General features: G+C 41.9%; 1 protein-coding gene across 1 annotated transcript; it reads right to left on the bottom strand.

Moving 5' to 3' along the window:
* Window positions 1–13,039: 13,039 nt before the first annotated feature.
* LOC113034786 (platelet-derived growth factor receptor-like protein) lies at window positions 13,040–15,815 on the bottom strand. Its single transcript, XM_026189815.2, has 7 exons — window positions 15,480–15,815; window positions 15,122–15,267; window positions 14,899–15,041; window positions 14,642–14,793; window positions 14,221–14,514; window positions 13,904–14,043; window positions 13,040–13,451 (listed from the first exon to the last, which is right to left on the bottom strand). Exons 1-7 carry the CDS (start codon window positions 15,559–15,561, stop codon window positions 13,245–13,247), a joined length of 1,164 nt encoding a protein of 387 aa, XP_026045600.1. The 5' UTR covers window positions 15,562–15,815; the 3' UTR covers window positions 13,040–13,244.
* Between the last annotated feature and the right edge of the window lie 298 nt (window positions 15,816–16,113).

Here is a 16,113-nt window from a genome sequence, read left to right as displayed (position 1 = left end):
ATTTCCTCCGCAGACCACAATCCCACACATGTGAATGTGTACTAAAGCTGCCCCTTGGTTATCACAGCTATCCAGACTTTCGCAGTGAATTTAACAGCATTCTCGCAAGCTCTATGTGGGTGATGGATGTGGTGTAGGTCAGTGTTACCCAACCTTGGTCCTCAAGGCACTCTGCCCTACACGTTTTAGGTTTTCCACCCTAACAGTTCATAGAAACACGGGTGTAGTTAACAGTAACATGAAGGAATGAATGTGAATGTTCAATAGACTGGGTGGTTAAGTTCTCTTAACAGTGTAGCCCGTTGTGCCTTTTTCATGTGCAGCCTTTTTTTTTCATCTGGTCAGTAATTGCTTTCTTAGTTTCTCCCCCCAATTAAAATAGTAAGCTAAAGGGAATGTTCAGGTTTTTTGAAGTGGAGTTACCTGTAGTAGACAGCACTTAGCACTCTGATTTTGCAGAAGCAGCAGTGAGTGTTGGGGACAAAATAAGGCAACAAATTGCTTGGGGAATGAGACCACAAAACAACACCAGTTGAAAATACATATACATATTTAAATAACATTTTCAGTGCTTCACCTGGTAGGAATCCGTACACTAAACATAGAAGTGCATCTGTTCCTGCTGCACACATTGTTACTGTGTTTCTGGTTAGTGCCAAAATAAATGACTAATTTTAACATTCTAATACTTTTTTACTACAGGAAGAGTAACAAATATTTCCAATATAGCATACAGTAACAGTTCTACAAACTGGAAGATTGCTGAGTGCTGTCTACTGTATATACATACATAAGTACAACACCATTACAAATACCATATTCCAACTGATTAAGCATGTTCTATATTAAAGTATTTCAGATGTTTGCAGAAATCTTAATAGAAACAAGAATGTGAACCTTTATGTTCCTAATGGGTTTAGAAGAAAAGTTGTCAATTACAGAGATTGGTTACATTGTAAAGAGGTTTGTATAACATTTTAGAAATAACTGTTATTTTATCCTGTTATTATATGCAAAATACAACCTGTTTTTGAGTATGGTGTATTTTGAAAGACACCAGTAAACCATTCTCATTTGTACAAAACTTTGTCCTCTCTGTTACATTCTATACATCTTTAAACATGAACATGTCTAATGACACCGCTGAAAGTTATTTAACTACTCATTCTATAATGTCATACACGTGCTGTGATTTTTAAGAAAAGAAGCCGTTCTTTATCAAACATGGGATTGCTTTAATCTATTCCACAATAAGCACAATTGAGCAGCAGCATCAATAACAGCCTGGTAGCACACCCGGACAGTGTCTTTATTGCGGCTGGGGATTTTAACCACGCGGACCTGAAATCTGTACTTCACAATTTCCACCGTAATGTGAAGTGTGCTACCAGAGGAGATAGAACGTTGGACCAGGTGTACACCAACATGGCGAATGCGTACAGAGCCCAGGCTTATCCCCACCTGGGTCTGTCAGACCATCTCTCCCTTCTGCTACACCCAATATACACACAAAAGATCAAGAGCACTGGGATTACAACCAATACCGTGAGAACATGGCCGCAGGACGCTATTCCGATGCTTCAGGACTGTTTCCACTGCACAGACTGGGATGTATTCAAGGTGCAGGACACTGACAATCGTGTCGCATTGGACAGTTACACCTCCACTGTCTTGGACTACATCTGTTTCTGTGTGGACAATGTAACAACTTGGAAACGATTCCGTGTGTTCCCTAATAATCCACCCTGGATGACACACGGAGTTCAACAACTTATTCGAACAAGGAACAACGCTTTCAAATCCGGGGACCAGGAGGCATACAGTGCTGCCAGGGCCAACCTGAGAAGAGGCATCAAGACTGCCAAGCAGCAGCACAGGAGGCGTATCGAGGCCAGGTTTGAGAACAACACAAACCCAAGGCAGGTCTGGGAGGGCATCAGGGCTATCACGGACTACAAAAGAAGAACACCATCACCCTCAGCTGACAGTTCTACTCTGGCTGAGGATCTAAATCTCTTTTATGCCCGTTTTGACAGGGAGAACACCGACCCTGTCCTGTCCCCTCTCCCCTCAACCGACCCTGCTCCGGTCCTGAGCACTCATGAGCTGAGGCGTGTGTTCCGGAGCATTAACACCAGGAAGGCGGCCGGGCCGGATGGAGTGCTGGGCCGGGTGCTAAAAGACTGTGCTGCGGACCTGGCGGACGTCTTCACCTCTATATATAACACCTCGTTGTCCTGTTCACTGGTACCATCCTGTTTCAAAGCAGCAACCATCGTTCCCATCCCAAAACAGTCAAATGTCACATGTCTGAACGATTTCAGACCTGTGGCACTCACCCTCATTCCCGCCAAATGCCTGGAGAGACTGGTCATTAAACACATCAGAGCTGCTTTTCCACCATCCCTGGACTCGCACCAGTTTGCATACAGGGAGAACCGGTCAACCGAGGATGCGATCGCCACAGTGCTGCACACATTACTGAAGCACTTGGAACACAGGAACACCTATGCACGGCTCCTCTTTGTAGACTACAGCTCGGCTTTTAATACCATCCAGCCATACAAACTCCGTCCCAAACTCCACCAACTGGGACTTAACTCCTCTCTGTGCAACTGGATTGTGGACTTCCTCACTAACCGTAGACAGAGTGTCAGAGTGGGTAAGAACACCTCTTCCACCCTTGTGGTCAACACCGGTGCCCCTCAGGGGTGTGTTCTGAGCCCTCTGCTATACACTCTCTTCACCCATGACTGTATTTCCTCCTGCGCGTCCAATCTCATTGTTAAGTTTGCAGATGACACTACAGTGCTCGGACTTATATCCAACAATGATGAGACAAACTATAGGACAGAGGTGCAACAACTAGAGTCATGGTGCCACGACAATAACTTGGTCTTAAACACCAAAAAGACCAAGGAGATCATTGTAGATTTCCGGAAGAGGGGTCATAACAACCCTCTGCCTCTCTTCATTGGCAGTGAGGCAGTGGAGAGGGTGAGCAGTTTTAAATTCTTGGGGGTAACTGTGACCGAGGACCTGTCCTGGGGCAACCATATCACCTCAGTTGTACGGAAGGCCCAACAGCGCCTCTACTACCTGAGGAGACTGCGGAGCGCACACATTCCCAGATCTCTGATGTTGAACTTCTACAACTGTGCCATCAGCAGCGTTCTGACGTATGGATTTCTAGTGTGGTTCCCCAGCTGCACCAAGGCCGATCAGCAAGCACTCCAGCGGGTGGTGAAAGAAGCTGGCAGAATTATTGGAACAAGTCTGCCAGAGATCAGTAATATCTTCCCCACTCGCTGTCTGAGGAGGGTGCACAGTATCCTGCGGGACCAACATCACCCTGCGCGCCACCTTTTCCATCTGCTGCCCTCAGGGAGAAGGTACAGGTCTATACAGGCCAGAACATCCAGACTGGCCAACAGCCTGTATCCACAGGCTGTGAGGCTCCTGAACTCTCTGCCCCCCTCTCACGGACAATAACCATATCCAACTTCTTAATAGCAATGAACTGGTCTGCATTGGTGCATCATATCTTTATTCTCTTCCCCCTCCTGCCCCCCCCTCTTTCTTAAATAGATAACTATCATATCTGATATCATATCTCACAGTACAATAATATTGAATGGGTTGCATTGTTGTATTTTGTCATGTTTCTCAGGTCTTTGTCTGAATTTCTACGAACATTATTGCTAAGGATTGTCTTATTGCATTGGAGTCACACTGGGTTAAATATGTACACTTGGGTTTTAAGGGGTATTTATTATTTTCTTCTTTTTTGGGGGTTGTATGGAAGCCCCAAACGCAATTTCATTGTTCTTGACAATGACAATAAATAAATAAATACTAAATACTAAATAACAAAATTATAGGCTCAAGAAACATTTGGAGCATTGGTGACACAACTATGATTCTACACTTTAGCCTACTTGGTCTTCTTGTCTAATTGATCACAACATTAGATATATTGCCAGTCTATGTGGTTGTTATCCAAGGTGCTCTTGTTTTTGTTAGAAATGAACACATTTTTGGTACCAAAAACTATTATGAACAACTTTTGATGCTTTAACAGTGTGATAAGTTTAACTCAATCCCAAAAGGATTTATTTTTTTCTAACCTGTATCATATTTTAGTTTAATACTCCACGCTTTGTAGCTACCAAGAGCAAGCAACACTTCATGATGAGTTAATTTACTGACATGGATAAAATGAAAATTATGTTATACAGTCTTTTCTGATAATTTTGATACAAAGACAAGATAAGTACACACTGGAGAAAAATAATTACTTAATAATAAGTACATTAAGCTGTAGGAATACGTACTGAAGTACAAAATGTACTACATTTGTATGTTTGTGTCCATTTAAGTAGCCTCAAATAACTGTGAACGAACTGTATCCCTGAGATGAAAATATAAATCAAGGGCCTGGGACATGGTAGATGGGAATTCCAAGCTTGATTCCTCCATTATTATTGTGCACAAATCAAACACTTGCACATCACATGGGACTGAACTAACAAAAGTGCAGCTATTTTTACGCAAGGTCAAATCTTCTGTCAGTGGAACGAGACAGTCTTCTGCACCCCAAAGGTGAGGGGCCATGTACATGACATCAGGTATCCCACAGGGCACGTTGTTATTCTTTGAGGGCCTTATACGGTGAGCATTCCAAACACTCCGGATGTCATTCAATACCTCCTGATGAAGAAACAAGAATTGGGTCAGAGCTGTAATACAAGGCATTTGTAAAATGGTCGAAAATAAGTGTGGTGCATCCTTAAATGAATTGAAAAGCAGCAATGTTTGGATGCAGTTTAATGAAAACCAAAGGAAGAGGGAGTGATTGCAAAAAAAGAAAAGAAAGAACCACACCAGGCAAACCACTGAGTTGTGGGATCTGGGCTTTATACTAATACTAATCTTGGTCCGGATGCGCAAAGCTTTTCAACTTTATGCGCATAATACAGGTGACAAAATCAATATTTTTCAATCCCATGAGGGGATCCAATATCACCTCAGACCTGAATGTACCAATGATAGAGCGCTGAAGAGTTACTGATGCGTGAAGCCTCTGACTGCTTTTGACAGACTGGCAGTGACAGATCGGTAGCTGCAGCATAACTGCTGCAGAATGAGCGCAGACAAGGATAATGTCCTCCGATCAGAAAAAAACAACATTTAAGTCGTGCTGACTTCTGATCAGTTCAATTGGCAAAGTGTTCCCTGATTTAAAAACTTTGGCTGGGTTGATGCTTCAGCCTCCATTACGCACATACAGAGCGCAGTTGACCTACTTCAACAACGTTAGGAATACATTGCATTTACCGTTCGGTAAAGGTAATGTCGTTTTAATTATGTAAATGATTATTTTGTTACCCTTACTGCTAAAACAGCGTAATTTAATGTAATTAATTACCACCACTGGTTATCATAATATGGGCCATTTACCTGAATGATTGGCATGAAGCAGAACTGTGACAGATGAATCAAATCCCCAAAGAAGAATCCTTCGTCCTTCAGTTCTCATAGAAGCTTGATCCATGACTCGACTCCTTCTTTTCTCATCACTCCCCACCAGCTCTCAATTCTCTGGTTTGCGGTACTTGCGCCTGTGATGTAGCTTCTGTCTCCTGCTCTATCATCCCCGTCACTTCTCCGTAAATAACGCTGGAGGTCTCTGACCAACAGAGATGGGCAGTAACGCGTTACTTGTAATGCGTTACTGTAATCTGATTACTTTTTTCAAGTAACGAGTAAAGTAAGGGATTACTATTGCAAAATCGTAATTAGATTACCGTTACTTTCCCGTAGTAACGCTGCGTTACTGCGTTACTAAAACCGTGATTTTTTGCGAGAATGTCTCATGACAGTGACGTAAGCGAGTGCGCCGTTAGTGACAACAGCTGTGTGCAGATCAACAATGGATCACATATCGATTGTGGGAGAGAGTATGAGCGTGCAGCGTTTAAAGCATGGAAGTACTGACCTTACTTTGAGTTTGATTCCATAAAAAGTGACAAAAACATTAGCGTCCATCGTGCGTGGAAAAAAAACCCCTAAACTTCCAAGCAAGCACCGAGTGCGCAACGACGTAATGGGAAATTCACAGAGAAACTCGCGGATTCTTCAACTGACCGCGGCACATCTGCACCAGGGTAAACCTCCGCCTACCGCAGTCCTGCTTTACAGGTGAAAATAGAGCAACAGGACCGCTGAGTCTTTGACTTTATTTATTTTCTGCTGTGTTTTACTTACATCTATTTGAAAGACTGAGTGTAAACACAAAAAATATTTTATTTTATGTGCTGGAATGTGCAGACAATAGGTTTAAATGTTAAACTAATTTATTCAAGTCAGAGAATGTTGCATATAATTAAATTTTTGCTTGATGCATAAAGTTAAAAGATTAAAACTGATAAAACAAGTTTAAAAAAAAGAGACTTTTCCATTTGATTACATTTTGTATGATGGATTATGTAGAAAAAGTAGAATTGGGCTGAAAGATCTATCGCTTTATCACCTCTTCAGGTTGTAAATCGTGTTTTTAAAAAGTAACTAAGTAACTAAGTAATTAATTACTTTTGAAAATAAGTAATCAGTAAAGTAACGGGATTACTTTATTGGGGAAGTAATTAGTTACTGATGACTTTTTTCAAGTAACTTGACCAACACTGCTGACCAACACGTTCTCAGTGCCCATGTCAGTTCGTACGAGCCTGGGGATGATGTTTTTAACGAACACCTTTTATTGCTTGTAATGCACAGACACACCAACAGAGGGCAGTAATATCTCTTCAACATACATTGTAAAATTACTATTACAACACTCCCACTTAATTTTACCATGGAGTTCACTTACTTGACTGCCATTGCTTATTTCTTTCAAAAAACAACATTATGCACCTATATCACGGTGTTACTAGAAAATAAACATTTTCTCTTTTGTTTTGAACTCACACAAAAAATGTACTGTGTCCATCTTAGACAAAACTATTATTCTTCATTACAGTTAAATGCTCACCATCTTAACATAAGCATAGTATAGGCATGTTAAGCATATGATAACCCTTTTAAACTGAACACAGTCCAATCTTCCCTCTGAGATACTCAAACTTTTGTCTAGGCAGCGGTTTGGTTAACATATCAGCCTTCATGTTTTCTGTACAGCAGTACTTCAGCTGGATTTGTCCATTTTGCACACATTCACGAATGTAGTGGTAACGAATGTCTATGTGCTTTGTTCTTGCATGATCGACTGGATTTTTTGCGATTGCAATTGCTCCTTGATTGTCCTCCAGGATCACTGTTGCTGTGGTTTCCATTCCAAGCTCAGTTAGTAGTTGTCTTAACCAAACTCCTTCTTGTGCAGCTTGGCTCAAAGCAATATACTCAGCCTCTGCAGTTGAAAGTGCAACTGTTGCTTGTTTCTTGCTAAGCCAACTGACTGCACCTCCTGCAAGTAGAAAGATGTTTCCAGTTGTAGAACGTCGATCGTCCTGATCACCTGCCCAATCAGCATCTGAATACCCAACCAAGGTTCCTGTTTCTGTTCTTTGATATTTGAGCCCCAGGTTTAGAGTTCCTTTCAAATATCTCAGGATTCTTTTCACAGCTGTCAGGTGTGTAGTGTTTGGATTTGCATTGAACCTTGACACCACACTCACTGCTTGTGCAATATCTGGTCGTGTGGCCATGGCAGCATACAATAAACTTCCAACCATTGACTGATACATGCTTGGGTTTACAGGTTGACTGACATTATCACTCTTTCTTAATTTGACATTTGTGTCAGCTGGAGTTGCTACTGGATTGGCACTGTCCATTCCATACTTTTGTAGTATGTTTTCAATATACTGCCTCTGATGAAGCATAACATGGTTTTTGTCCTTGTCTTGGACCACTGAGATGCCCAGAATGTAGGATAGCTCACCCATGTCCTTCATTTTGTAGTGTTTCTTCAGAGTGTCCTTTAAGGTCTTCATGCTCTCTGCTGATTCTGTAATCAAAATCAGATCATCAACATACACAGCCAATATTTCCAACTGCTGACCTGTTCTAACAAACACACACTGATCTGAAGTACTCTGTGTAAAACCAATACTTTTCATGAACTCTGTAAAAGCTTTGCTCCAGCAACGTGGAGACTGCTTCAGTCCATATATTGACTTGTTTAGTTTGCACACTAGATGTTCCTGCCCAGGTTTGATGTAACCCTCTGGCTGCTCCATGTAGATTTCCTCTTCCAGGTGTCCATTCAAGAATGCAGTCACAACATCCATTTGATGCACATTTAGATTGTTTTGCACAACAAATGACAACAATGTACGAATTGAACCAAATCGTACAACTGGAGAGAATGTTTCATCATAGTCTGCACCATAAATCTGTGAATAGCCTTTGGCAACAAGTCTGCACTTGTATCTTTCCACTTGTCCATCACTGTGATGCTTAACTTTAAAGACCTATTTTGATCCAACTGCTTTGCGATCCTTTGGTAGATCCACTAAATCCCATGTGCCATTTTCTAGCAGTGACTCATATTCCAAATCAGCTGCTTCTTTCCACTCCTTTGCATTTGGACTTGACATAGCCTCTTCTAGTGTATTTGGTTCTGTGACACAACAGATGTTTGCATAATGATCAACTGTAGCTGCATCAGCAAACTCCTCAAATCCATATCTCTTTGGAGGTCTTCTGATCCGCTGATCTCCTTTTGCAGCCTCACTGGCGACAGTCTCCTCAGTACTTGTTTGTCTTTCACCCGTGTGTAGTGTCACCTCATTCCCCAAACCGAGATCTTTTTCACTTTGTTTGCATTTAAACTCTGTTTCATTGAAGACCACATCTCGTCGAATCAGTGTTTTTCCTTTTTCCTCATCCCATAGTCGTAGCCTTTTGCATTGGTTGCATATCCCAGGAAACAAACTTTCACTGCCTTTTTGTCCAGCTTCTTTCTCTCTGTGTCTGGAACATGAGCATAAGCAACACAACCAAATACTTTCATATGGCTAATGTCTGGGTTTTTTTCATACCATCTCTGATAGGGTGTTTCGTTCTTTAAAGCAGATGTTGGGAGCCTATTCTGTATGTAAGCTGCAGTAGCAACAGCTTCTGCCCAGAATGTGTTTGGCAACTTTGCATGTGATAGCATGCTTCTAGCTGATTCCACTAGAGTTCTGTTTTTTCTTTCTGCAACACCATTTTGCTGTGGTGTGTGTGGTACAGTCATTTCATGGTGGATGCCTTGAGCTTTCAAATATTCTTGAAACTCTTTAGATGTGTATTCCCCACCATTGTCAGTTCTGAGTCTTATTACTCCCTGTCCACATTCATTTGAGAAGATTCTTTCAAACTCTTTGAACTTGCTCAGGACTTCTGTTTTTTCTCTTATGAAATACACTTTACAACATCTGGAGTAGTCATCAATGAAAGTCACAAAGTACTTTTTTCCTCCAAGTGACTCAGTTTGAAAAGGACCACAAACGTCACTATGCACTAATTGCAACTTGCGTTTTGTTCGTATTTCTCCCACTGATTTGTAAGGTTTTCTTGATAATTTGCCCTCAACACAAGCTTCACAAAAAATGTCCTCCTCTTCATTTGTAAAGCTAACTCCTTTTACCAAGTTTTTGACTTTTTTCAGATTTGTAGTGTGACCTAGACGCTGATGCCACATACTTGCTGGAACTGAAGCAGTTGACGCTCCATGACAGGTTGTGCAGTTTCCCTCAATATCCAGCTGATACAATCCGTCAGATCTTTGTGTTCCCATTCCATGGAGAGCTCCATTCTTTCCTCTTATGTAGCAATGAGTCCTTTTGAACTTCACTGTGTTTCCCTTCTTGGCAGCAGCTCCCACTGAGAAAAGGTTCATTGATAATTTGGGAACATACAGCACATCATACATTGTGACATCTTTTCCATTACTAACTCTGAATGACATTTTCATTGTTATGTTGTCCAGACCTAAAGCCTCAACTACTCTGCCATCACCGAGTTTGACTGTTTGTGGTTCTGAAAACTCTTGGTAGTTTTGTAGAGCTTCTTTATTCCATGTCATGTGTTTTGACGCTCCTGAATCGATTAACCATTCTTCTTGTTGTGCATCACTTTTACATGACTCATTTACAACAAAAGCTCCCTCATATGAGTCCTCTTTGTCCTTATACACCATGCTTTTAGCCTTGTGGGCCTTGTATTTCTTTTTACTGCTTGGACAATCACGCTTGATATGTCCTTCCTTCCCACATTTGTAACATCTCCATGAGTCGGAGCTGTTTGCTCCCACTGTTTTTGATACACTCTGTTCATTTCTATGCATCTGAGATGACATCGCTGATACACTACTGGACACAGTGGTGTTGTCAGTAAGCACTCGCTTTTGTTCCTCATTTATCAAGGCTTGTTGAACGAACTGTAGTCTCAGACTGTCCATCTTTGTCTCCAAAGCAGTAACAACAGTTGCATAGCTGGGTGGCAAACTACCTAGAAGGGTGACAATTTGATCTTCCTCTTCAATTACAGAACCTATTGCCCCTAGCTGATCAGTAAGTTCCTTCATCCTCTTTAAATGATCATTGAGATGTTCTCCTTCCTTCATTTCACACCGGAAGTACTTCTTCTTCAGAAATAGCTTGTTAGCAACAGTATCTCTTTCAAACTGTGCTTTTAGCATCTCCCATGCTTCTTTGGGGGGTCTTACAGTTTGTTATCAAGTACAATTGGGGTGTACTTACATTCAGTACCAGCACTGAAAATGCCTTTTCTTTCTTCCGTTCAAATTCAGCTCGCGCTTGGGCATTAGCATCCGCAGCTAACTGCTCCGTCTCCTGTACCATACCCCCACAGTCCTTTTGCCTTCAACAGGTGCTCCAGTTGAAATTTCCACGTTGCCCAATTCTCCGGTCCGCTCAGCTTGTCAATAAACAGTCTATCTTCCATTGTGAATCCCACAATTCTGTTTATGACTCCCAAAAGAAAACATGTTAGCAGCTTCCCTTGGCGACCTCTGGGTCCATAACCTGATGTTTTTAACGAACACCTTTTATTGCTTGTAATGCACAGACACACCAACAGAGGGCAGTAATATCTCTTCAACATACATTGTAAAATTACTATTACAACAGGGGAAACCCCCACGACTCTCCACTGCTTCCACAAAGTAACCTCCGATAACCTTTGGGTCACTGTTAGTGTGTGCAGCCCGCAGCCAAATGATGTTGCGTGAGAAACCGTCGATGCATCCATTAATACATATCCCATATGGCTTTAGTTTGTCATAAGAGTCTATGTGCCATACAAAGTTAGGCCCCTGAGCAAAATATTGCCTCCTTCTGAGACGTCTGGTCTGGCGAACCTGGGAACCTACTGGGTCCAGTAAAGAGATGAGGATCCTGATGTCTTCTTTCCTGATTGCAATGCCGTGTTGTTTGCACTTTGTAAACATCCACCGATAACCGTGATCCTTCCCAGGCCCTTGCAGTTGGTTCACAATAAAATCTATCCCGGCGTCCAGGTCGTACTTACGTCTGTAAAGCGACTTGGCTCTCAATATCCGGTTTAAATGTCTCTCCGTAATGATGGTTCCTTGCATTGCCAGGCTTTTCAAAATGCATTTGTAGCTCATTCCCAGCCTGAAATAAAACTCAATCAGACTGTCTCTATCCATGGTGTATTTAGCCTACTCTTATGCTTATGTCTCTACGCAGCTGTCCAGGAATTCTATCAATAAGATGTGCTCACGTTATCTATTTCGTGGCCACAAATGCGTAATTCGTTGCCACGTTATACCCAATTCGTGCCCACAAATTAGCATTTCGTGCGCACCTTATACCTATTTCGTGCCCTCGAAATAGTATTTCGTGGCCACAATTTATTTATTTTTTGGACTATGTCATCAGAGGGGCTCCGTAGATTCAAGTCTAACCAGAAACTAACCTCTCATGTGGTATCGCTAAAACACTGGAGTGTTGACTTTTCTGTGGGACTCTGTACAATAATAAAACGGTTATCTACAACTTTATTGTACACACATGAATAATACTTTGGGGTTAATGGGGAACAAAATGGGTAGAAAAGGAAGTCATAGTGAGGGCCAGTTTCCACTTTTTATCTCTGAAGTGCTTGTTAATTTATCACAACATCCATCCATCTTCTTCTACTTGTGTAATTCAACAAGGAGAGCTGGACGCCAATCCAAGCTAGTGAGAAGTGAGGTGCACAGGGTGACAGCACATCACAATACACCCGTTTATAAGGGAAACCTAGATAGTACTGGGTTGTTGCTGCACAGCCAGGACGTGAATCCTCTGTTCTGCCACATCTCAAAGGTGCTCTGTTTGATTGTGACTGCAGAGGCCGTTTGAGTACAGTGAACTCATTGACAAGCTTCATGATAAGGTCAATGGTCATAGAGGGAAAGAGGAATAGATATGGTCAGCAACATTACTCAGGTAGACTATGCTCAGTTGCTACTAGAAAACATCCCACATACCATTAAATCACTGCCAGCTTGAACTGTTAATTCAAGGCGGGATGGATCCATGCTTTAAACAGCATAAACAGCATGCTGTTTATGCCACCAGAAATCAAAATTTATCAGGGCAGTTAACCTTCTCCTAACCTTCTATTGAGCAGTTTAGCCTCAGTTTCCTGTTGACATTAGCCACACCCGGCATGGTCTTCTGCTGCTGTAGTCCATCCGCTTCGAGTTCTGAAGTGTTGTACCTTCAGATATGCTCATCTGCATACTTTGGGTTTAACACGCGAATATTTGAATTACTGTTGCCTTCCCAGCTTAAAGCAGTCTGACCATTCCCCTATATCACCAATAAGACATTTTTTCCTCCAGAGAAATTTGAGATATTTTATCTTTTTCTAGGGATGGCCGTGCAGGAAAATCCCAGTAGATCAGCAGTTTCTGAAGTACTCAGACCACATTTGAAGTCACTTAAATCACCTTTTCCCCCCTCTTATCCTGCGTTTACCTTTGGGAGGATCTTTCACAATGACACGACTGTCAGGCTTGTGAGTGTATGGAAATAAAAGTTTAATATACAAGCATTTACCTAAACAAACACATTTCTCTTCTTGAGCAATACAGTTTGGAGAGCATAATGTTTTGTTGTGATCATATAGTCTTTAAAAAGAAGAAAAAACATTTAATGCTCAGACAGGGTCAAATCCCAGCTGTGATCTCTCGCCACGACTTTCTGTCTGTAATGTCATCCAACTTATGGTTTCTTAGGTTTGGCTTTAGGGACCACTTTAATGGTTGTGGATGCTGATTTGGCTCCTTGCATGTTCTGAGCAGTGCAGGTGTACGTTCCTTGGTCCACGTCTCTAACTTCATCCACGAGGAGCACAGACTGAGACTGCTGCTGAGCAGTTCCTCCACTGACCGGAATAACACTCTCCTGTGTGTATGGAGGTCTCCCAATCTGGACCAAGCATAGGAACACACACACACACACACACACACACACACACACACACACACACACACACACACACACACACACACACACACACACACACACAGCACAGGAGTAAACATTACAATGAGTTATCATGTTGCAGTTTATTTCCTCATGGCTCACCAATAAAGACATATCTATTATATTCCTGTTTAAAGGGGATAAGGTTCAGGCAGTCCATAGGTTGAATACTTTTTGACTAATAATAAACTCGCTAAAAAGGCAACGCAAGCTAAACCGACTGAAGATATTTGCCAACTGCAGGACTTTTTTTGAGTAGTATTTCAGTTCACAACCTAGAATTCATGTTCATACTATTTCAGAAAGAAAGCTTATTAGAATTAATACAAAAGCCATACAGAACTAAGCTAAGTTTGTATTAAAGCATACAAGCCCTGTTTCCACGAGTGTCTGACCTCTTGTCCTGGGTAATCCCAGGTGAACTCTATGGCCACGTCTCGTTCTCCCATCGCAGAGCAGGTGACACGTAGATTCTCCCCCACAGTCACTGTGCTCGGTGACGCTTGGATCACTGGAGCGGGAGGAGCCCTAGGATCTGAGAGCAAATGTGATGTATTAGTAAGTAAAATGTTGTGTTGTCACCAGTAATCCTGTAATTAAGGGTAATTTTCATCCTTAATTTTCAAAAGTTTTCATTGATTTACAATAAAAAAAAAACCATAAATTCTAAAATTCTGAAAAAATTTCTAAAATTTTGAAAACGTGAACTCACAGTTAACATAGATGAGCATGTACTTCATAGAGCTCTGCCGCAGGTTTCCCAGACTGGCAACACAGTACAAAGCTCCGGCATGATATGGCCGAGGTCGATGGATTGTGAAGCCCTTCTTGACATCAAAGGAGATCTCCCTCCTGTCCACGTCCAGCTCCACAGGTGGGTACTCACGGTGCAGAGTTACTTTAGCCTCAGGTGACGTCACCTGGCAGGGTAGGACTGTAGGCCAGTTGCTCCTCAGCTGAATCACCTTGTAATAGTCAGACGATGGAACAAATAGTTCTTGTGGATCTGGTCCGTACAGAGAGGCGATATGGCAGATTTATGATAAGATTATTAGAATGTAAAAAAGATTCCTGTCAAGTCTGCAGTTCAGAGAAATGCAAGCCTAAGCATCAATAAAATGTATTAATCACACCTGGAAAAAAGACGAAGACTTTAACAGCTTTGCTGTATTCCTTCCTGCAGTCAGTGTCTTCACAGTACATTGGGTAGCATGTGTACTCCCCCGTGTCTGCACCAGTGGTGTTGACCAACGTCAGAACCCCATATCGCTCATACTGGACAATTCTGCACAGCCAGAGCAAAAAGGAGCGAAAGAACACATTTACTTCCTTACTTACTCAAGCTTATACTGCACTTTATGAGTAAAGATCTGTAGACATGAAAAGTTACCTGAGCCTCCCATCATTATCCTCCTCCAGGTATGGGGGGACGCTCCACTGCACAGGTTTGCCCCTGCACCTCAGCTCCAGAGTATCTCCTGTTTGCACATTTATGGTCTCACCCACCTTCTTAAACTTCCCTTTGTTTAACACCTTTATTAGTCAGACACAGACATGTACTTTAGTCGTGAACTTTGCAAAATCAAAAAGTTAATTTATAACAAACGTAATACCTGCGTGAGGAGGGTCTGCTCTGCACGTGCAGCTTTGACCTTCGGTTTGACTGTTATCGTTCTGGGCCCTTTGTTTGTTGATTTCTCATGCTTTGGTTTCCTTGGCTTTGGTGTCCTTCCCGGAACAGCCTTCTGCTCTTGGGCATCTTTTTGGCAATATTATACACAGTACGCAGAGCACATGTTTCAGAATATTTTACAAACAAAGACAAGGCTGCTACAAGTGAGAAAAAAAGTATCATTTTTGCTTCTAGAATAAGCCACATTGTGCAAAAGACAGAAAGAAAATTGCCCTCCTCACCAAATCTATGAATATCACGTTCACCGAATTGGATGACAAGGGACTAATGTCACTTACCCAACTCGAAGATTAAGGCACAAGTAAGGAGAGCAATGAGTACCAGCCTCCACTTTGACCCAGACATGTTCGCCAAAGGCATGGCTGATGAGCTGATTGTTAGTTCATGGAGTTCAACCCAGAGAAATATACAACAGAAATGAAAAGGAGAGAAGAAGAAAGAGAAGGAAGGAGGAGGGCAAAGCTTGCAAAGTGAGCAGTCTGCTGTTTATTAGAGTCACGCAAATTCCTTTTCCTCGGAGTGGCATTAGTACCCTAAATTCCATCAGTGTGGCTCAATGGAGGCTTTCAAGCCTGTCCGAACCAATGAGGGTCCAGAGAATGAGGCCCCTCCAATCTGGAATGGCACAGCCTGTTTATTTAGCTGCCGGACTGTAAGTGTACTAGCAGCATGAGTCTGAGCCTCAGAAACACTGCCTGGAAAAGGAGCATTTGGTGTTTAATACACTTTATGTCCTTCATTACTGTTTTTTATGGGTAAATAAAAGTTTTGTCTCAGTTAGCTCTAGAATAATATGTTGTTGTTTTTTAAATATGCCTGAAAGATTTGCACCTAAAATATTCACACATTACTTAAAGTACATTTTTGAGATGTCGGATGCAGTGGAAACAATGTAAACCTTTCCTTGTGAGT

The sequence above is a fragment of the Astatotilapia calliptera genome, chromosome 2 (genome assembly GCF_964374335.1).
Source record: "Astatotilapia calliptera chromosome 2, fAstCal68.1, whole genome shotgun sequence".
NCBI lineage: Eukaryota > Metazoa > Chordata > Actinopteri > Cichliformes > Cichlidae > Astatotilapia > Astatotilapia calliptera.
The sequence above is the reverse complement of the archived record's forward strand: the minus strand, read 5'-3'. Positions and strand labels throughout refer to the sequence as shown.

What these genes read in the sequence shown, in the direction of transcription:
- LOC113034786 (XM_026189815.2), bottom strand. Translation starts at nt 15,561, where the DNA reads ATGCCTTTGGCGAACATGTCTGGGTCAAAGTGGAGGCTGGTACTCATT. An exon ending in TGCCTTAATCTTCGAGTTGG is followed by an intron (nt 15,268 to 15,479) that starts GTAAGTGACATT and finishes ATTGCCAAAAAG; the next exon opens with ATGCCCAAGAGCAGAAGGCT. An exon ending in AGCAGACCCTCCTCACGCAG is followed by an intron (nt 15,042 to 15,121) that starts GTATTACGTTTG and finishes TGACTAATAAAG; the next exon opens with GTGTTAAACAAAGGGAAGTT.